At 41.9% G+C, this 22108-nt stretch overlaps 1 protein-coding gene across 1 annotated transcript in view; it reads right to left on the bottom strand.

The window, feature by feature from the left end:
- The window catches only part of METAP1D (methionyl aminopeptidase type 1D, mitochondrial), a 48653-nt gene extending 31203 nt beyond the window's left edge, over nucleotides 1-17450 (bottom strand). The window contains exon 1 of the mRNA XM_082057261.1: nucleotides 17033-17450. Coding sequence (XP_081913387.1) covers nucleotides 17033-17231 — 199 coding nt within the window. The 5' untranslated portion in view covers nucleotides 17232-17450. The remainder of the gene's footprint in view (nucleotides 1-17032) is intronic.
- Nucleotides 17451-22108: the final 4658 nt, after the last annotated feature.

Here is a 22108-nt window from a genome sequence, read left to right on the forward strand (position 1 = left end):
AATGAGTAAAATATTAGTTTTTGTAGTTCACTGGCTCTTATACTTAGGTTGTAATGTTCAGTGTGTATTTCATTATGCAGATGAGCAATGGATGTTGTCTAACATGATTTAAATGGGTCAACAGTATTTTCCTATTCACATTAATCACCCAGACAGCCACCAAAAAAAAAAAAGTGCCTTGAAAAGTAACCTAGGAAATCTCTTTTTATCTCTGACTCTTCCCAGTAGTCGAAAAACAGCAACCAGATGCTGGAGCGGGAGCCTTTTGGAGCAGGGAGCCCGGGCTGGGTGCTGCTGCCCTGGCTGGTGCTCAGCTCTGGCCGCAGCCACTGCTCGTGGCCCCCTGCCAAGAATGATTCTTGTCCCGTGGAGCTCAATGGGAACTGTGTGTTGACAAACGGAGCAAATCTGAATCGGCAAAATTCATTCTTGGCACCAGGACATGCAACTGCGGTGAATGCAAAGGCGCGCTGCCCGCTGACGCTGCGCTGGCAGCCGGGCTCTTCTTGCGTAAATACACTTGTCAAAGAATTCACACTAGAGTCAAAGGACACAGGATCAGGCCATTTATTGCCAATTGTTTATAAACCACATCAAAATTAAGGGCTCGATTCTCAACCCATGTAACCATCATCTATGGCCCATTTCATACATGGCATATTGCAAATAAAATGGTAATTTATAAATAATATAGCACTCCCATGGAAAGGGGAGCTGCTCTATTAAGTGCTAAAGGAGAAGAACGTAAGTACAAAACAGGCAGAAAGTAAAAGGAGGACTCAGCGCCACACATTTAGACTCATTTATTCAATGAATGTAAAATTAGGGTTAAAAAAAGCACCAGCAGTCAAGATTCCCTCAAATACAAGGTACTGCCACGGCATAAAATCTCTCTAAAGGCAGAGATGACACATTTGATCACATTACAGTGTAGCAGGGCTGGCAGAGCTTGCCTGGGAAAGCCCACTGTGTCCGGACCACGCAGCAAATCCTGCTGGACAACATGCAGGACGTCCGAGCTCCTCAGAGATGGGATGTGAGGCTGCAGGCCATGGGACTCTCAACCTCCTCCCTACCGCTGCGGGACAGTGGCTTTACCAGCAACCACTGTCTACATCCATCCTTCTTTAGACAAACTGATATCAGCACAGCCATCAATATTTCAGTTTATTTTCTAGTAACAAAAACTTAACCCCTTGAACCTTTGGCTTCGGCTACCGCTGAAAGTAGCTGTTATTTGCTAAATAGGTGTCAGTGACACAGCACACATAACATCTATTCTCCAGAAGATACACTGGCCACTTACCTGCCAACACAACCCCAAATTTCTGATTCTGAGATACAAAACCCAATAATATGGCTGCAAAAGATTTCCTGGTGGAACTGCAAGCAGCACTTGTCTTGTTGAAACAAAGACAAAAGACCCCAAGTTACAGCAGCAGCTTAATCCCTGGAGAGGGGATCATGCAGCCCAGTTGCACTGCAGGCAGAGCTGCTCACCTTCAAATCCTGACCTGGCTACTCATCACTTCTGCCAGCGCACACTTCACAGCTGTCAGCCACCCACCTAACACCTCCCTGTCACATACGGTGCTCCAAGGATGGGTATGGCAAGGCCCACAACAGACACTCCCCACACATGCAGACTTAAAAAAAAAATAGAATACTTCATTTCTAAATTATCCACACCAAGCTACTCACTCACTATGTACAGTTTATTGGACTACTCCACCATCTGATTTTTTACAATAGAGTAAGCAAAGGGTCTTCACAAGATATTAAGTCTCCAACTCCTTTTTCTAGACTGAAAAGGATTTACTGCACAGATAGTAAATCTATAAGAAGCAATGAATGTTCTGCTTTCCACAAGGTGAAGATTATTTAACTTGCCAGCTAAATATGACAGGCGTTTCTTCAGTGAAAGCTTAGCTACCCTGTCTGCAAAGCTGGGCAGCAATCCATGGAATTCTCCACAGGGGCATCCCACTTAACCAGTTACTAATTTGCAAACTCAACTCAGAACTTTTACATTATCTTGCGTGATTTGTCAAATATCCACCTCAACTCTCTTTTTTTTGTTGTTGTTACAGGTCTGTAGTTTAAATATACAGATTTGCAATCCTGTCGCCCACTGGAGAGACAGACCTGTGTGGGCAGCAACCGGAGCCCACACCTGGATCTCCCAGTTGCTCTGACAGGTGCCAGTTGCTTGCAAGTGAGGAAAAGTTTCAACCAGAACACAGCTCACTTTTGTATTTATTTATTTGGAGCTTTGGTTAGATAGAAAGAGCTCTGGAGGCAGAAATGACACAAGAGACAAAATTTGTAAAGATATTAATTGGATAAAAAGTTTTGCAAAGGCTTCCCATTCAATTTGATACAAAAAAGAAAGTGCCTTTTTACTTCTAAGCAAAATCTAACATGACTGGAACAGAAGGCTGCACAGCCTTTGGTGTTAAAGTATAAGAAAGATGTGAAAATAGAAGTCACGTGTTGTGCACACTATGACAAAATCATAGCCGAGACATGCACAGGAGGTTGTCTCACCTCCTTTTCACTCTAAAGTCATTCTCACATCAGCAAATTCAGTCAATTATGCGCTAAGACTCCTGCTGCATATTTTAATCATGGAAAATGTAAAGTCCATTTCAATGCCCCTGCACAGCCTACTGCAAAGTGATGTAACTGTGAATTCAAATTTTATGACCCTGGCCACAACTTTATACACATCAGGGCTCCTGACCCACATTCACTGAGCAAACAGCTACAGCAAAATTGACTCTGACTTGGCTGCTGCTGCTGCAGCTGCACAGTCAGTAGAAGAGATGTGCCTGTGCCTCCACCGTGCCCATTCACCGTGTGATGCCTGGTAGTCCAGCATCACCACTTCTCACACCAGAGGTGACAGAATTGGTGCCTTTATTCCATCCACCCCAGCAGATTATTTTCAGCTGGCTGAACATCCAGCTGGCAACCTCCCACCAACCCTTTTGCAAGCTCCAGCCTGGTTCTACAGCTGGGGATACTGTCACAGCAAAAGCTGCCGAAGTTTGTCTAGCAGCTACCTTATTCTATACCTGATTTTGTGAAATAGTTTTGACAGAAGAGTTATTTGGATACAACAGACCTCGAATGAACAAATGCAGGACTGTCTTTAAGTCTTCTGTCTTCTCCTGCAGACCTTGGGTTGCTCTGCAATTAAAGTTTTATCAGAAAACATATATTAGTTAAGGAGAGTACTCTACAACCCAAACCTCTTCAACAATGTAATGATAGGACTCAGAAAACCCCTGGGACAGAGCTATACCAGCAAAATAACTCGTGCTGGTACAACTTGATCTTTCAGAGGAACCAATGTAAGCTTTCCTGGAAGAGAATTCTTCTCACGCGCTGACCTTCTGCTGAAGTAGTAGGGTCTACCAGAGCATGAACAAATCTTCATAAACTGTGACAAGTCCCACTACTTTATTTATTTATTTAAAGAATACCCATTTCCTTTAAGTCTCTGTTATGAGTCATAAGAAGTATGTTAATAATAATCCATGCAGAACAACCAGAAATAGTTCTGAGGTGAGACCTGCCTTGTCACCTCACAGGTGTTAGTTCAGAAAGCACACGGCAATGAAATTAAGCCTTATCACCACCTCCCATTTTATCCACAATGCAACAGTGTGACTTGATTCTCAGACCTCCACAAACCACTGTGGGCAACACCTCATCTCAGCATCAAACCAAGATGTCTTTGCAAGACGACTCATCAGTTTGTCCAGTGGAGAAGGACCTCAACAACTCTAGAGGAGTTTACAAGCACATTTAAACCCGAGCCGCACACAAGCAGATCTACAGTGACCGCACCATCTATTACATAAAGTACCTCATTTTCATGACTTGCTGAAGGAAGTTAGGAGCTCATTGTTGCCATTTTCCAACTCAGTCTTCATCTGTATCTATCAGAAAATCTAAGACTGAACAACTGGAATTTATGTGAGAAACAAACAATTTCTTTGCCATTTTCTTTCAATGTTATGCCATGTCTGTTGACTTTCATAATTTAAAAAATACACAAGGCATGACCTTAATTAAGTTTATGTACAACTTAACATGAAATAGATCACCTGAGAAACGTACACATTCCTTTAGAGAACATTGGACATGCTGTAAGTGTAAATGTATAAATTTAGATCATGTTAATTACTGCAATAGGCCTTCGTGGTTCAAAATGAACTTGATTTAAAATTAAAACAAAGCTTTAAACAGAAGTATTTATGGTTGAAATTCCTAAGTAAACATCTTTAAAATGTGAAAGATGGAGGCTTTATACAGCTGGTTAGAGTGCCTGGTTATTTGTTATCTAAATCCAAAAGAGAACAGTACAACTTTCAAAAACACTCATGAAAGTTTTCTCAGGCTGCACGCTACAGAGTGCGTCTGCCAAAAGACCTCTGAGGAGCTCTGAAGAGCCCTTTATTCCCCTTTTCTAAAGCTTCCATGCAGTGGAGCAGTCTGTTGAACACTTCATTTTCAACATTTTCCTCTTTGTTCAGAAATTAAGAAGAGAAAGACATCTATCTACTGATTTGGAAAGGACAACAGCTCCAAAAAGAGAATTCCCCACGGAATCAGTCATTTAACAAAATAAATGAACAAACTTTCCATACTTTGTTTCCATGTCATAAAACATTTCCAGATTGTTTTCCACTAAAATAATGTTTTTAATATGAACTATCTTAACGGAATTAAAAAGAAACAAAAAAAAAAAGTCAAACTTCTCTTGTCCAGGAAGGTCTGCAGGAACTACCGCCGAGGAACAGCCAGTGATCATACAGATAATGCCGTTTGCCAATGAAAAGTGCAGCTTGTAAATGTTACCTGAAATGATTTCTCCTAGATCCTTTTAAAAACATAGCAAGATAATGCAATAACTAAGACAAAATAGAGAATTCTGACACTTCTTATCATATTAAACATAGCCACATACTATATTTTCCTGCCTGAATTGCATCTAATAAACTATAAGACCCCACCCTGTGGTATACGAATTTTCATGCTCACTCTCTCACATTTTACAATTAAAACATGTACTATTCTGGTTATGTGACACATATTAAAAAGTGAAGGGGACTGCTCTTATGGAATTATATATGAGTGTGAATCTTTTTAAGATGGGGCACTTGTTTCTTTCACATCTCTAACCCGATGCATAAACCAAGATTGGGGCCAAAGTGAGTATTTTATTATACAAGCCAGATAGACTATATGGTGCTGATACATAATAAAGAAGATGCATTTGTTTTCAACTTGTTTTTCAAGGAAACCTTGAAATTTGACAGCCACATCCAAAGACTGTGAAAAGACTTTTTTTTAGAAAGCAAGTTCATGTCAATTTGTTCCAGCTCCCGACATGGGAGTCAACATCACCGCTGGAGGATGCTTAGCAAAACCCATGCTCAAAAAGCTTGAAGATCAATGAACGAAGAGGTCACAGGCAGGCAGATCTGCTCTCAGACACAGAGCAATGTTGCCCCATCTGTGGATGTTTCTGCCAGTCTGGCAGGGAGTTCACTCTGGTGTTTATCGAAGAAGAGCATCTTACCGTGCAGCACTGGCTGGCAGCGAGTGCCCAGGGTGGAAGAGTTCCTGGGGCAGGAGCGCCGGGGAAGCCTGGGTGCAGGAATGCCCAGAGTGAGGGACAGGTAGATGAAGGGCTGAGGAAACCTGTGCAACATGGCAAGAGCTGCTGAGCAGAGGTGGTGCAAACAACAGGAGCTTTGGTGACAACTGTGGAGATGGATGGAAAGGTCAGGGACAGAAAAGTTACAGCAGTTCAGACAGAAGCATAAGAAGGGACAGAAAAATAATTTGGTAAAATGGGGGAAGGTAGGAGATCTGGAAATTTGGCAAACAAAACCAAAGACATATTGAGGGGGTAAGAAATGGTTGAAAGAGAAGAAACTTCTTTTATATAATAACCTGGTTTTAAAACTTTTGAAACACTTCCTCTTAAAAAAATCTTCTAGAGTCTGTTTTCACTCTAGATAATACCGAAGAACAATGGTGTGACCTGAATCGCTGAACACAAAATATGAGTGACTTTTCTTAAATGGAAACTAGAACTTGACTTCATACAGTGCCTTTCATACTAAGTGTGCAACAAATTGCTTTAAATACTGGCAGGCAAACAGCCATTATGCACTCAAGAGCTCATACATAATACTACTTAGCATTTTTATAGTGCTTTTCATCTTCAAAGTGCTTTACAAACAACTCATTAATCTCAACCAACACACCTGGAAGGTAGATAAATATCTGCATTGTAGGTGTAGAAAGACACAGAAAGTTCAATGGTTTACCTGAGGCCACCCAAACCATCAGCCCCAAAACCCAGGTCCCACCAGGAGCACTGATCCCAGCAAGTGGGAAGTTCATGAGACACAAAGGTGAGATTTGTGACGTAGGTTCTCAAACTGATCTGCCACTGAGCAGTGAGCTGACAGAGCCCCTGTGCTGCCAAAAGCCTCTGCCTCCCTCACCTACTTATTTCGTAAACTGCTGCACAGCCTCCAGAACAGGAGACTCCTACAGTTCAGACAACAGAAACCTGAAGCCACCGGCCTCTGATGCAAGAAAACAACTTCACTCCTTAGGCATTTGCTAACTAACAAAAAGAGAATGAACTTTGTCCAGCAAGAACAGTGACTCGTTCCCTTGCTGGTGACTGGAAAAATATTCTTAATGTGATTATACCACAATTGTACTTTTATCTTTTAGAGGTTTAAAAAGATTTGATATGATTTTTTTTTCATGCCTTTTTTTTTTTTTTTCTTTTTAAACATCAGAAATGTCAATGGTGCAGACAAGAAGCCTGGAAGATATGAACTGTAATACAATACCTGGACTGTGCTACAGCAGACCCTCTATTCCCCTACCCAGAGACAAAGAATAATGAATTTTTAGTAATTATATCTTTATTTCAGATGTTTGTTACTCACTAGATTTAAATAAGTAAATCTGAGAATCCTTATCTGTTCAGTCTTCACATTCATGAATGCAGAGCTTTACAAGTTCTCCAGCCACTGTAGTTACTCCCAGGGTAAACAACTCATGTTTAGAAAAACAGTCAGATAAACTGTTACAACAACAGAAAACCCCAAAATAGTTGAAGGCAAATTTTCCCACACTTTTTCCTAGTACATAAGGGAAAAAAGTAATGGTATAACATGTTAGTAAGGTAAATATGAGCAGTAAAAGATAAAATGACCAATGGCAAAAATGTATGTAGCTAAAAGAGTAATGAACGTGTTCTGTCTGCCTGTCCAGTTGACCTGGAAATCAAAGCTAGAACAAGAAGCAGCTTTTAATCACTCTTCTTCATCTTAATTTTTTAAACTTACAAAAGAAAACAAACTAACAAGGTCACAAAATCCAAAACAACATAAAGATACAGGTCTTGATCATTAAGCAGAAACCACGTTACCCACATGTAGAAGAATTTTAAGATAATTATTTCATTTGCTTTAAAGTGGGCTTGTATCTGACTGCCAACTCCATGCTTTAAAAAAAAAAAGATGTCAGATTTACAAATCCTGAAGAAAATAAAGGCATAAGAGCAAACTAAAAATAAAACAATACAGGAAATGCAATTAAATTTAATTAGACTAAACACTAACGCTCACTGTTGAATCATAAAAAAATTCTACAAACATTTTCTAAATGAAAAAATCCACCAGGATAGCATTCTGCAGCTAAAATAATATATAATGTTTATGTAATGCAGCTTTTATAACAGAATGAAACAGATTAAAGGGAAACATACAAGAACAGAATCAAAATATGCAATTGCCTCCACTAAAATCTGGAAGTATGAAAATGATAACACAGTAAAAAAAACTTCACTTCATGCTAACACTAGTGCTGCAACATTTTTTGTTATTTTGTTTAATAACTTGTCACTTTATTTGTAAGCAGAAATCAAGAGATGTCAGAGTATCTTCTGTTGCTGCCTTCGTTCTTGTTCTTCCCTGCTTCTGTTTTCAGTCTGGGTTAAAAAGAATCTTTTCTCCTAATTACCAATGAACTAAAACCAGATTTTACTCATGGAGAGGTACGCTACCCATCAGTACAAGGCAATACTACACAAAAACAACAAAAAAAAATTAAAAATGCAGGAGGCGAGGCCTGAACACAGTTTTCTTTCAATTCCCTTGGGAACTGTGGTACTACAGGTCTTGGATTCCGGCACAGAGAGGATCATGTTCATCAGTTACAGCAGCTCCTCTGGGCCTAAGTCCAGGTAGACTGCTTGTCTAAACTTGATGAAATATAGGCGCCATCAGGTAACAGTCGTGGTCAGGGAGACTCCAGAAATGTGTAACTGAAAACTAAAAAATGAAATTAAAACACTGCTCTAGCCAAAGAGCCTCTTCCTACAGGATGCAATAACTGTAAGGCAGAGAGTGTACAATGTACAGGCTGCTCCTTCTATACTTTCTCTTTTCATATATGTAATATGAAAGACTGGGCACGCAAGTATAATTTAACAAACACTGATTTTACATAGAAATACTTAGGAAAGAAACCACTGTGATAAATGCACACAGCTTGAACAGGCACAATGTCAAAAAGAAAAAAAAAGAAAAAGGAAAAAAAAAAACCCCACAATTGACCTGTAACCTACTCCCCCTCCCATCGCATTACTTCAAAATATTTTCAAATTAAATTTTAATGCTAATAAATATTGCTAGATTGACAGCAGTGGGACGTGGTGTCTAGAAGCAAGGCAAGCTATCCAGGGTTGGCACATCACCACGTCAAACTGTCAAAGAGAAAAAGAGGCAGCAAGTCTGTCTTGACAGTGGTGCCTTTCCACGTGCTGTAGGAATATGCTTGTTTGAGAGTGGGGGAGAAGGAAGGAGGAACAAAAACAAGGGGGAAAATTATACAACCCCAAATGGAGAAGATCACTGTAACCAGGGGTCCCACAGGTGGTGTCAGCACGGAAAAGACCTTTTACAAACAGCACGCACAAACAAGTACTGCTTTGAAATCATAGTTTTCAATGGACCAGCAGATCTGTCACTGAAGACTGCTCAAAAATTCCTAAGCTTCCGCTTAAATTTCCTCAGGATTCACAACCATTACAACCAGAACATTATATCTAATATGACTGAATACCATGGGAAGGAAAAATAGCTTAGGTTTCACAACACAGACCTCCACTGCAGCTTTAGCACCAGAAGAGATTCAAAATGAGAAGCAGCCAGTCTTCAGTGTGACTTCAGCAGAAACCCAGGTTCTCTCCAGCATAAGAAATAAAAACATCATGACACAATGGTATGGCCATTCAACTACTGAAACAGGTTTTTTTTTTTTTTTTGGTAGCCTCAACCTTACACTCCAACTCCAGCTCTACATAGAAAACCACGCAAGGAACGTGGGGAAGCATGTCAGACCAGCTCAGTTCACTATCCCCTACACAACTAGAGGACACCCACAACACACAATTGCTAAACTTCACAGACACATGGTATGTTGATTTTGTGTATGCCTTAAATCCAGCTCCTGGTCTAGGTAGGGTAATCCAGTGCAAGAGCCTGAGTAAAAGGAATGCGTTGTCTAAATGTAGAAAGCTACTTCACGTACGTCCATGGTTAAACTGCATGTTAGCCTGGTACCTTGGGAGCACAGGCGTCAGGGCAGGCCCCAGGCCTCATTTCATTCTGTCAATGCTGCGCTGCCACCAGACCCTCCACAAATTACTCCCTCGGCACTACAGTTTCTCCATCCATCAGCCAGTGCTCACAATTTCAGTACCTTTTGTCTGCCGTACCTTCCTGTGCTGCCAGCTCTTGGAGGCAAAAAAATGTTGTATTATATACTCACAGGGCATCTGATCCTGTGATTTTGGTTAGAGGAGTTATCTGCTCTAAAATATAATATAATTCACAATTTGAAGCCCAGAGTTTCTTCAGGGATGATTCAGTTCTTCGTTCTTTCTCTTCAAAGGCTACATATTACAGTAAACAAGCTTAGAGACCAGCAGAGCCCTGTGATACACTCTGCTGCTATTCCTGACGTTTTAAGTAACAGAACGTGGAAGAACCAAGAAGCCAGAGACTTCACTTGCAGTTTGATCCTGTATGTAGGCTCGGCAGGGTCATCTGGTGTAGAATTTAAGAGTCTGTATCTTTCTTCTCTTTGATTTAACCTCTAGAGATTGCAAAGCAGTATCCTTTATTCCATTGATTTGCTGTGTAAGTACAGAGAAGTTAAATCCGTCATTCGCTTCCCTGCAGAGCCACACTAAGAGTTGTGTGTTTGTTAATGCCACATTTGTGAGCCTGAAGAGACCTACCCCTTCAGTAAGAGACAAAGTTTTCCTTTTGTGCTGCCCAAAGCCAGCATGGAACTGCGCATCTGGAATACAAATCACAGACGTGACTTTTCACCCTATTACATGGTATTATGTTGAGCCTTGGCTTCTGTAGCTGAAGCCAGGTAAGGAAAAGTCAGACAAGGACAACAGCCTCTGGCAGGTGACACAGAAGTTGTTCATGCAAACAGGGAGTGCTCCTTGTTCAGCGACATCCCCACATCTAACTCTGAGGACAGAGAACACTGTAAAACCTGTTTTGGAAACATGTCAGCAAGTCAAGTCCCTATGATGGGGCATCCCAGTTTCTTGGTAGAGGCTTTTCCAGAGCTTTCTGGTATTTTCTTTCAGGGCCGGTAGCCAGATAGACACCAGCCCTTATGGAGAATCACTGCACCAGGGCGGTGAGCTGCTGCAGACAGTGGCAAAGTTTCAGAGTTCTGTGATGGGAATGGAAAGAGAAAGCAGTTCCTTTCTGGTTAGGGAAAGGTCCAAGTGAACTTTAAGGAAAATGCTGCAAAATTGAAAATTATACATGTAAATACGTATTTCCAAAACAGTTCAATTGCCTGCAGGATTACAGCTAGGCTTGTCTCACTTAACTTCTTGCACCTGTGCAATATATTTGTCACAAGCTCAGTACTGGCAGATGTAGGGCACTACCTGGGCTCTGGCCACCCAAGACGCAAGGCACACAGAGCAGAGGAAGTATTCACAAAAGGCTGAAACTAAGTATTCTTCGGAACTTGTCACAAATTTTGTCTCTATGTGTGTTTTAGTTGTAACTGCAATGGTGGCGCTCCAGCACCAGGTCAATGGGCACCTTCCTACAAAAAAGAAAAGACCTTTTATGTATGGTGATGAACGGCTACCTGAGCAGGCGTGGGTCAGCAAAGCTGCTGCTTTATAAGCCACCCTCCTCCCTCCTGCATCAAACAGGAGCAGGGAGTTGCCAACCCGGACACCGCGGCGGCTGGTTTTCACGTAGATCCACAAGCTGATCCCTCTCAGCCATGGCTGGATATCTGCGAATGACTTCCCTTCATTTAAAGGCAATCTTAGCTAATGCTGATTGAGAAACCACACCCTACAAATCCACCCACAGCCAGAAGTGATAGATCTTGTCAGAACAAAGGGACTGTGTGCTGCCAACAATACATTACCTCTCAACTGAAAGAAGAGAACAATTAACACTTTATTGAAAGGGGAATATTTTTTCTCTCATGCCTCAAACCATGAAAGTGCATGTCTCCCCCAGAGTTACTCATTGCTGCACTGTTGAAATGGGAATAATTCCTTGTCTGCTTGATTATTTTCAAGGCAGGGATGAAACTGCCTTAGGATCATTTGAAAAATGCTAAAACTGTACTACAATCAAGTGGTTTGAACTTGCACCGTGCATCATTTACAGCTGATAATGCTAATGTTAAATTCTGGAGACATGAGTCTGTCTACAAATTAATGGAAAATGTGAATTAATATTTTCTTCCAGCTAATTGCCCATCTCATATATTGCACAGTGTAGCCAAACATCATTTGATCTTGAAAACTCTAGCAAAAGTTTTAAATCACTTTTTCTCATCTGCAAAAGATGTCAGAATTACAGGACATATTTCATTACCATTCTGGAGTACTAGCAGACATTTAGTCAAGTCTCCCTAAAATGGTTATCTGTATCTGCTATGGTTATTTTTTTTGAAAAGCATTAGCTTAACAGTATTTAAAGTCATAATTGATTGATTTTTTGAATTGTAAATTTTTAAGTTTCTTTTCAACTGTGATGAAGATATGGATGAAGAAATACTTTTAGAATTTGAGTATTAATAGTGCTAAGGAGATTTTTATGATCTATTCTCAACAAGAGAATAATCTCATATATGTTGAAGTTTATGGTTAAATATACTTATCAAAGGTTAAGCTACAACCATTTAAAAAAATAAATGTAACTCCTATTTCAAAATGCATCAACAAAAAGATGGAAACATTGATTCATTAGTATATGGCAGTTAAAAATGTGGCATACATGCTTTGATTTCAGAAAAAAAAAAAAGAAAATTACCTCATTTTGAGTCCTTTCTTCACTTCTTCTTAAAAATATTGAACAGTTTTCATTTCATGAGACTGAAAGTTATCAAGGGCTGCAAGCTAACAAAACACAAAGTATGGACTATGTGTATCAGAATTACTGCTTAGTAAAGATTCAGCAAAGTTTTTATGGAAAACTCAAGAGACAAGGGTCTTTTATGAGGCAGCCATTACTGCTCCATCTTCTAACTCAAATTCACTCAGTTTCTTAAGTTTGGTTAAATGTTTTATGTCAACTCCAATTCCAAAGCAGGAGGAGAAAAAAGACAGGTTCCCATTTGGACAGAATGCACAAACCAGCTAAATATCAATAATGATACGTATCAACTTCAAATTAAGGTTAAGGTAATAGAAATTACATTCCCCTAAAATACAGCTTGGTACCTTATTTTTCACAGGGATGTCCCCTGCTTCCACAAGGACCAGTAGGCACCCTCAGCTGTGTTCATGAAACAAAGCTGACCACAGGTATTTAATAAATTCTGGATCATGAGTAAATATTTAATAAGTAAAAGAAATATAAAAGGAAAGGAAAATAAGCACACAGGGCAAAGGATGCCTCATCGCAGCTCACATGCTGCTTCTGCTAACAGTTCAGAAAGGGGCCAGATTCTCTGCAGAAGGCTGTGTGGGTGAGGAAGTGACTTGCTGGCCAGTCCTGGTTCCCACCTATGGAAGAAGTGGGTTAGTGGCAGCAACGGGATATCAGAAACTGCTGCAAAAAAGATTCCCAGAGAGCGAAGACAGTTCTCTCCCCTTGCAGGTGGTGGAAACTGCAATGGTTTTGGATAGATACGATTCAGTAAGGTAAATGATTTCATCTTGACCATGTTTCTGGAAATCAAAAAGCCAAGGAAATGGAGATTTGAAGAGATTTACAGCAGGCACTTGATTTATTTAACCACCTCCCAGCTGGAGACTCCATAGCACACTCTGTACACTAACATGCAGAGTTCAATATAAAATGGTAATGTAAAAGCTGACTACCAGTTTTACCATCGTCAATGGCAAAGCCATGTCTAATGACAAAGAAAAACACTAAGTAAAATTAAATATAGGCATTTTACCTACAGGATGTAAACCAAATCACCTCATATTGCCTCAGTCACTTGCTACACCTTCTTCTATTAGTCCACCCTCTGCAGGGTCTGAACTAATGTTTGTAACTTCTGTAATGCTTCAGAATAGTTTGACAATTTCCATATAAATACCTTGCTGGAGAAGTGTTTATTATTCCTTTGAAATACTCCATTTTGCCTAGACTAACTATGAAGTATAGACAACACTGAACCATGCATTACTGACAAGACCCATGAACCAAACTGGTGATCTATATAGCCCAAATAAGAATGTTCTTTAATATTTAAAAAAACCCCAAACAAACTGATTTCTAATGAGAGTTGGCACTTCAGACAGACTCAGAAGCACAAGGATATGAAGCTGTATTGCAACAAAACCGAACTCCAGCTATGCCCCCCTCCTTTTTTTGAAAGAGGTTTTAAAAACACATTTATGTATTAATATCTCCAGTTTACTAAGGGAGGGGAAAAGAGTAACGTTCTCAGAAAAATCTTGACAACAACCATTTCTAAGGCTCTGCATCCGCAGAAAAGTATCTCTCAACATCTCACATACTGTGGTGCTGGAAACAGCTACAGCTTTATACAAGTGTGGAATTTCCAGGTTTACTGGCACCCATTTAGGAACCTGCATGTGTACCCCCAGTTCTGCACATGGCTTAACAAAGCGTGTATGAGCAAATGGACAGCCTGTGCATGCAGACTACATGTCTAAGAGATGTATCACATATCTAGGAGACGTACCACACACCATCAGCCTACTGTAGATTAACTTTAAAAGTCTGGCCAATAATATGCCACACAGATTATTACACAATACTTATTCATTGTTAGAGATACAGAAGCAAGATAAGAAATCATTTTATCAGCAATTAACACAGTAAGTAACTCATTTTACAAGGGATGTCTTATCAACAATTATTTTCCAGTGGCTGAAAGTCCTGAAACTTCATTACAAGAAATTAGGGGCTTCTACTCTAGTAATTTATTTGCCTAAAAATTAATAAATCAATAGGAGATTGTTATGCCATAAACCATTTAAGTTGTATTTGTAGACATGCAGTTCTTTGATGTCTTCTACTTTATTTTATTACTCAATGAAGTATCACAGATGCAATTATTGGAATACCTGAAACTGTCATGATATGTAATTAGACCATTTACAAGTCAATGGATCACCATAAAATCCACACTATTTGTAAGTACAAGCCATGACAAGACACATCGATTTGATGTGTCCACGTTCTGGATGTTTCTTGTTTTTCTTTTACAAAATGGTAAATGCAATTCACACATTCGTGAATCACCTGTAAAATTATTTTCAAATACTGTTCAAGAAGGAGCGACAGCTAAAACTCAGTTCAACCACTGCAAGGCCACTCTGAAGTCAGAGTGTGAAGAGTTTCACAAAGGTTTGTGCAAACCGCTCACACTCTTACAAAGTCAGGTACCTTCTCCTTGGGTTGACAGTGCTGCAATTCTGACACTAGCAAGGCAAAGAATATTCCAATGAACTCTCAATATACCTACTGAAAAGGCACAGACTGTCCTTTTAACTTCCTGCAATCTTTTGTCCAACTTATTTTCTTTTTTCAAATATAATGAAGATTTTTTTTTTGCTAGCCTAAGTCATTCTGATATGTGGAGGAAGTGTTTAACCAGTATAAAAACTTCCAAGTTCTCTGCTGTTCAAATGCACTTATCTAGAAACAGTTCCATAATAAAGAAAATTTCATAATTTATAAAAACATAACAGCAGAAATAAAGAAAAAAACCCATAAAAGAGGCTATAAAAAGCAATTTTTATTCCATTTAGGTAGAATAGATTCCCTTAGGTGAGCAGAAATCTAATTTAAATTACTTCTGTCTTTCAGTTTTTGCAAATTAAATTATACTGAACTGTCCAATTCAGAGAAAATTGGATTTAGTTTAATCAGTCTTGTCTGAACTACGACAGTTTTGCTTTTTCAACTTCTGGAAACGCATATCCACTGAGGGAGCTGAACAAGGTTTGATGCCCGAAGGGACGGTGTGAAGGCTTAACAAATTTAAACGGTTTGGCTCTTTTAACTGGATGACAGACATTGGGTTTCTAGGTGTGGAGGGGGCCAGAGGAGCCGGCAGGGCACAGGCACATGACCAAAACAATATCCACAGCAAAAACATGGCAGACACAGAACTGCTGAGGCAAATAATGAAGAACAGTATGAAGTTGCACACCAAATTTTAATCCATTTAAGACTAAAACTAATAAACTATTGTTTGCATGGTATTATACACTAAAAAATGTGATTCTGTTCCACACACTTGCACACGCGTGAAAGAGTGAAGGTTTTGACAGCTGTTAGAAAAAAGACAAATAGGAGACTCTGAAGGCCAAGTGTTGCAGCTCTTCCCAGAGTTCAGCTGAGGCTCAGATTCCAAAAGTCCAGTCAAACTGAAATTTCTTTATGGGAACATGAGCCACTGAAAAAAAATTACATGGCACTTCTGCCCCGCTAAATTCAGGATTAACTATGAAGAAAAGGTCTTTACATTTTCCAGTGTTTTTCAAGACTGTTGGATAGAATGAAAAGTAAAAGTACAGTATAAGATCAGGATCAACAACATGAGAAAAAGGAATTGATATTTTGTTATGCCAGCTGAAAAGCATGGCAATATTATGCTTTAGCTGAAAACACAGCGCAGCTTAATATTTATGTTAAGATTAGTCTGGGATCACTCTGCCCCATATTACAACACTAAATGTCTGACAGTCTCAAAAAAAAGTAATCATATAAGTCTCTCGTCAAGACCATTGTGAGGTATTTCCTTCTGTTCACACATTTAAGATTTTACAATAAGTGTTAAAAAGAAACACAGAATGGTGCCCCAAGAGCTTCCAGTCTTATTTAACACAAGACACTGAAACGTTGAGGGAAAGGAATGAGAGATAAATAACATTACATCCATAACGTAATACATTTCTCAGTGGAGTAGAGCATCTTGTACAATTGTTCTTACATGTTAACAAGTCAGTAAGACACACGGGAGTGATTTACTTGTGACCGGTTACGTGGCAGAAAAGCTGCTTTTGGGAGGACATGGGAGAGCGAGGGACCTGAAAAGCCATCACATACACTGAGGCGCCAGCGTGCAATAAGTTCTGCGGCTGAGCGGGTTGGCAGAGGAAACATACGCACTTCTGACAGATTACTTTTTGCCAAGCACTGAAATTATCCCAGCAAGAATTATCCCAGCAAAACTGGTGCGCAACGCTCCCGTGTCTCACCCGTGCGGTGCGGGCCCCGGGCTGTTCACCCCCGCAAGCCGGCGGGCGCTGTGCCGCTCTGACCGGCGCCAGCCAGGTGAGGAGCCCGGGCGCCCAGGGCCCGCGCAGCGCTGGCAGCGGTGACACCGCACAGGCGGCAGACGCGGCCCCGCCGGCTCGCGCGCGCCTCTCCCCGCTCCGCCCCGCGCCTCCCTCCCGCGCCCCGGGCCCGCGGCGGCGCGCGCTCACCTCCGCTCCGCAGCGCGCTGACAGCTCTGGGCGCCGCCATCTTGCCCCTGCGCGGCGGGGTCACGTGGCGGCGGGAGGCACGGCGGGCGGGAGCGGGAGAGCTCTGGGAGCCTCGCGCCTGGCGCGAGCGGGACGCGGCGGGCGCGCGGCCGCCTCGCGCGCGGCGGTTGTTGAGACAGCGGGGGCGCCGGGGCGCCATGCGAGTCCCGGCGCGTGCCGCCCCGCTCCCGCGGGGCTCGGGCGGGTGCGCGGCCCCTCGGGCCCCCGGCACCGCGCGGAGCCGGGCGGCGTCACCCCGCGCACCCGTGCTCGCTGCCCCGTAGCCCTCGCAGGGCGCAGCTCGTCAGCCGGCGGGCACGGAGCGCGGCTGCTCCTCGGCTGTGGCGGGAGCGCCCCCTTCCCGCCCTTCCACTATGGCTTTCAGCGGGGCGGTGGGGCGGCAGCGTGGGGCAGGGCGGGCTGTGCCTGGCAGGGCGGGCTGTGCCTGGCAGGGCGGGCTGTGCCTGGCAGGGCGGGCTGTGCCTGGCAGGGCGGGCTGTGCCTGGCAGGGCGGGCTGTGCCTGGCAGGGCGGGCTGTGCCTGGCAGGGCGGGCTGTGCCTGGCAGGGCGGGCTGTGCCTGGCAGGGCGGGCTGTGCCTGGCAGGGCGGGCTGTGCCTGGCAGGGCGGGCTGTGCCTGGCAGGGCGGGCTGTGCCTGGCAGGGCGGGCTGTGCCTGGCAGGGCGGGCTGTGCCTGGCAGGGCGGGCTGTGCCTGGCAGGGCGGGCTGTGCCTGGCAGGGCGGGCTGTGCCTGGCAGGGCGGGCTGTGCCTGGCAGGGCGGGCTGTGCCTGGCAGGGCGGGCTGTGCCGCGGGCCCCGCGGGACGGGGTGTGCAGGTGACAGCCCTCAGCTCTCACTGCCGGTCCGCGCTCCCGGGCGCTGGGGTGCCCAGCGAGCTTCAGGCTGTTCCCCTACGGTACTGCTGAACTGCCCTTCTCTGTACCCTCCATCCCGCTCAGCTTCACAGCACCCCTAGCACCCTGGAGACTGCACGGTTGCAGGCCTTGCCAAGATGGAAAGATAAAATGATACCTGATGAGATTCAAGCTTCTGGAAGACCATACAGTGTTGCAGAACTAGGAATGACTTGAAGATGTAGACACTTCTGCCCCACAGATAAAATGTGTACATAGCTCTCACAAGCAAGCAGTGGCTAACAAGGCCCACAAGATGTACCTGGGTGGCTTAGCAATGCTGTTTCTTCACTTATTGCAGACACCCAACTCAAGGTTCTATGACAACAATGTACTGCATAAAGCAATCACACATTAGTCCTGGAGTGAGTGTGCCTGTGTGTGCCTACAGAGAATAGCACACTCACATCTGTGATGAGTAACTCACTATATTTTCTTGAATTGGCAGTGAAGGAGAAAAAGTGCTCTAAGTTAGCCCCGTCTCTCCTTTCTTATGAGAGTCAATAAGTATTTCCTACTTAGTGGAACAAGAGATAAGAGGCACTATTAGAGAAAATAAAGTGAACATTTGGCTTTCATCTGAATCCACCAAAATTCCATTTTGTAACAGACTGAAAACTGGTTGAGGGCGTAACAAAATGCAGAAATTGGACACAATACTAGTTATGCTGCTACCACCTTAAGCATCAGGTTATTTCACAAATACTTGTAGGTACATGCTATCAGTTAGACTGGACCAATTCCTTTTGCATATCAGAAACCAAGGGGGGAAAGCAATCAAATTACAATACATTACATTCAAAGATAACAATGGTGAACATTCATTATTCAGTCATCTCTACTTCATGCTTAGATGGAGGTTTACTCCTTCTATTAAGAAATATAAATAACAGATACAGGCTTGTTAGGAGCTTTATATCAGTAAAGTGAGTATGAGTATCTCAGAAAAGGAGAGACAGACCACATCCTAACACAGCAAACCTGAAAAATCAGGTGTGTTTGTGGGGTTTTTTTTGAGAAAACAAATATATGTGACAGATACTTGCTTATGAGATAGAGATTTTAATATTTTACCATTCTGTCTTTTTATCAACTGCAAGTCCAAATTACCCTAGCAAGCAATGTTTCACAAAGCAGTAGCATAAAAATATTTTTGCTTGAAAGCTGAGATCCCATACTTTTAGGTGATAGGCTTATGAATATAATAGGTATTTCTAGCTCTAACAGTTTGATACTGATGAAATCAGGTCAGAACTGACACTGGTAGAAAAGGTAAAAATGGCAAAACATGCAGCATAAGATTTTCAAGCCTTCTAGTGTCTGACAGTCATACAATATGATAAAGGAAAAGCATAAAGAGCAACAAAGTCTCAGTGAGAGACAAAAGGGGATTGAAAAAGTGATCTATATAAGCAGACATAAATCCTTCGTATAGACATTATGGGCTGCTTACCCTCCTGCTGAGATTGCAAAAAGAGACAATAGGTCAGTCTTGAATTGCCTATACAGCCACATAGCAGCTTTGTGTGTTGTTAGGAGGCATGGACATTTGCTGCCCAAGATACTGCTTCAGCTACATAGACCTATATTCCTCTTACTGCATCAGCTAAAGTGTCCTCCAAATTCTGCAGCTTCAGGATGCTTGCTTTCTCCATTCTGAAACTATAGGTATTCTGTTCTATTTCTTCAGGTTATTAGTTATTGAGCTAGAAGTTGTTTTCTAGTATCTGCAGTAGGTAACTTTTGTGTTTCAAAATACATGAAAGGGAACAGTTTGACCTCTGTTTCTAAACAAACACTTTTCAGAGCTTACCTCTTAGGACAAAATCTTGGATTAGTACCATTGACAATAGGTTTGCACAGAAAGAAAATTTGTCTCTACCAGCTGAATGAAATTCATCATTTTAGATACTTGACTGAATATTCTTAAAGTAGATCCCCTGCTCCTGTGACTGGATTGGTAAGTGACAGAAGGGCAAACCAGCATCCTGATGCCAGTAGCATCTACAATGAAAAACTTTAAATATACTTACAGATTATATGTACATTCTGAAAATATTAAAATGCGCAAAACTTTTAAAATGCTCTATCAGTATGTTGCACAAAATTCTGCTTGAAGCTTTACTGAACTGACTGAAGAATCTGAATTTAACAAAAATGCAGAAAAAAGTAGTAAATTAAATCACATAAACCTATTATTATTTTTTGCTCTAAATTCCTGTTAGTATGTAATAAATCAAAAGAACAGCAGATTAAGATAAGAAACCTAGGGTAACAGATGGTAAATTTGAACAAAAATAGTTTTTATCCAGGATTACTTTAGTGTTGTATTGTGTCCAGAATAGGAGAGGGCTCTAATAACATTCAGTTTCAGCTATCCAGTTCCAACACTGCTTAACATCTAGAGATTAAAACTTGCAACTAAGCCTCACCATTCATCAGCTCACAAACGCACAAAATGGGATCCCCCAGTACATAATTGCAATTCTATATAGACAGCTGTTATTAGTGCACAGGTCCTCTCTCAGCATGCAAAAGTCAGACAACACTAGTGACAGCTATGCTATTTAGTGTGCTACACTAATAAGTATTTGTTTAGATATAGGAGGTCCCTGTTCGTCATTATGTTCATACAGAAATATAAGAGTTACACAAAACTTATCAAAGTTTTATTAACAGTATTAAACTTCTTTATTTCATAAATATGACTCACTGAATAGCTGGAGTGTGCACTTCAGAGACAAGAATCCTGCAGCTCCCTTGTAGGTGAATTGTGTTACGGTGTTGAAAACCATGGAACAAAGTATCCAGGCTGGCAAGACAAAAAGGTCAGTTTGTCTAGTAGCATCCACTGAAACATGAGTGCTTAGTCAACTTTACCATGAATGCTCAGTCTCTAAAGTGTTAGTTCAAACAGACTCACCCCAAAGGCCCAAACTAAGCTGCCATATGCTCTCCAAGCAGAGGTGTCAGTGGAAGGATCACTGGTCTCTAGCTGTCACAGTATTGCCCGTCTCTCTGCCAAGGGCAAGGATAGTCCAGACACTTCTTAGACCACATCACGCAAAGTCAACAGGGCTAGTTTAATTTACTGATGAAAGCAGTTTCAGATAATTGGCTTAATTAACTGTAATGGATTAGGGAGTACTCGCCTGGTCTTTCCAGGCAGCAGTGCTGCAGAAGCTGTGATCTGCTGCAGGATGGCAGGATTCAGAGTTTCTACATCTCTAAGAGGCTGCGTATTCATAGCTTTGGTACCAAGAATCAGTAACAAGATAGTTCCTGTAAACTGGGTCATAAGTTTTACGGTCCACAGGCACATCCCAACAGCTTAGAATGTTCCCAGCCCATCCTGGAATGAGAACCCATGCTCAGCCAAAGATCGCACCTTCACCACTAAGGGAACCGGAGGTGCTAGCTCACCTCTTTTAATAGTGCTAACATAAAAGGAAAAAAATATTCCAACAGGTCATGAAAAGATTAATCTGCCCTAGTCACTGTGTGAGAGAAGTTTCAGTATTTGTCTAAGGAAAGCAATTTTGTCCTTTTGGCTCAGTAATTCTTTCACATCCATCCCACACCATCAATTGACTATGGCAACCTTCACTACCTCGAGCATCAAACCTACATTTCATGACGCTTCTCAGCCCTTTTGGGACATCCACATAACCTGAGGGTGATGAAAGCAACAGATATGCCAGACTCTTTTGCTTTTTTATGCTGCCCCCAGCCAAAGAAAAATAACTTATGAAGAGGGAAGCAATGTCCAGCCTCTCTAAGTGGGCAAACAGCCCATCAGGCAGCATTTTTTTCTTGTTAGCCCTACAGTTTCTTAAAAGGCATAAGCTTCTTCAGGAGTGGTTTCAGCCTTAGTAACACAAAAGCTCAGGCAGTGTTAGTGTAGACTTCCCAGATGCCCAAGTACCCTGGACCTCCACACAGAAATCGAATGAAAGCACAGTTCATCTTTCCTTCTTCTACCTTATTACCACCACCACCCAAACACATGTAATAAGAAACCAAAACCAACCAAACAGAAAACAACTCACCCCAATTCCCCAAAATCCCAGAACTTACCTTCAGGCTTACTACTACAATCAGAAGTCTTTTAAAAGAAGTTGAGTA

The sequence above is a fragment of the Streptopelia decaocto genome (genome assembly GCF_964273445.1).
Source record: "Streptopelia decaocto genome assembly, chromosome: 6".
NCBI classification, from domain to species: domain Eukaryota; kingdom Metazoa; phylum Chordata; class Aves; order Columbiformes; family Columbidae; genus Streptopelia; species Streptopelia decaocto.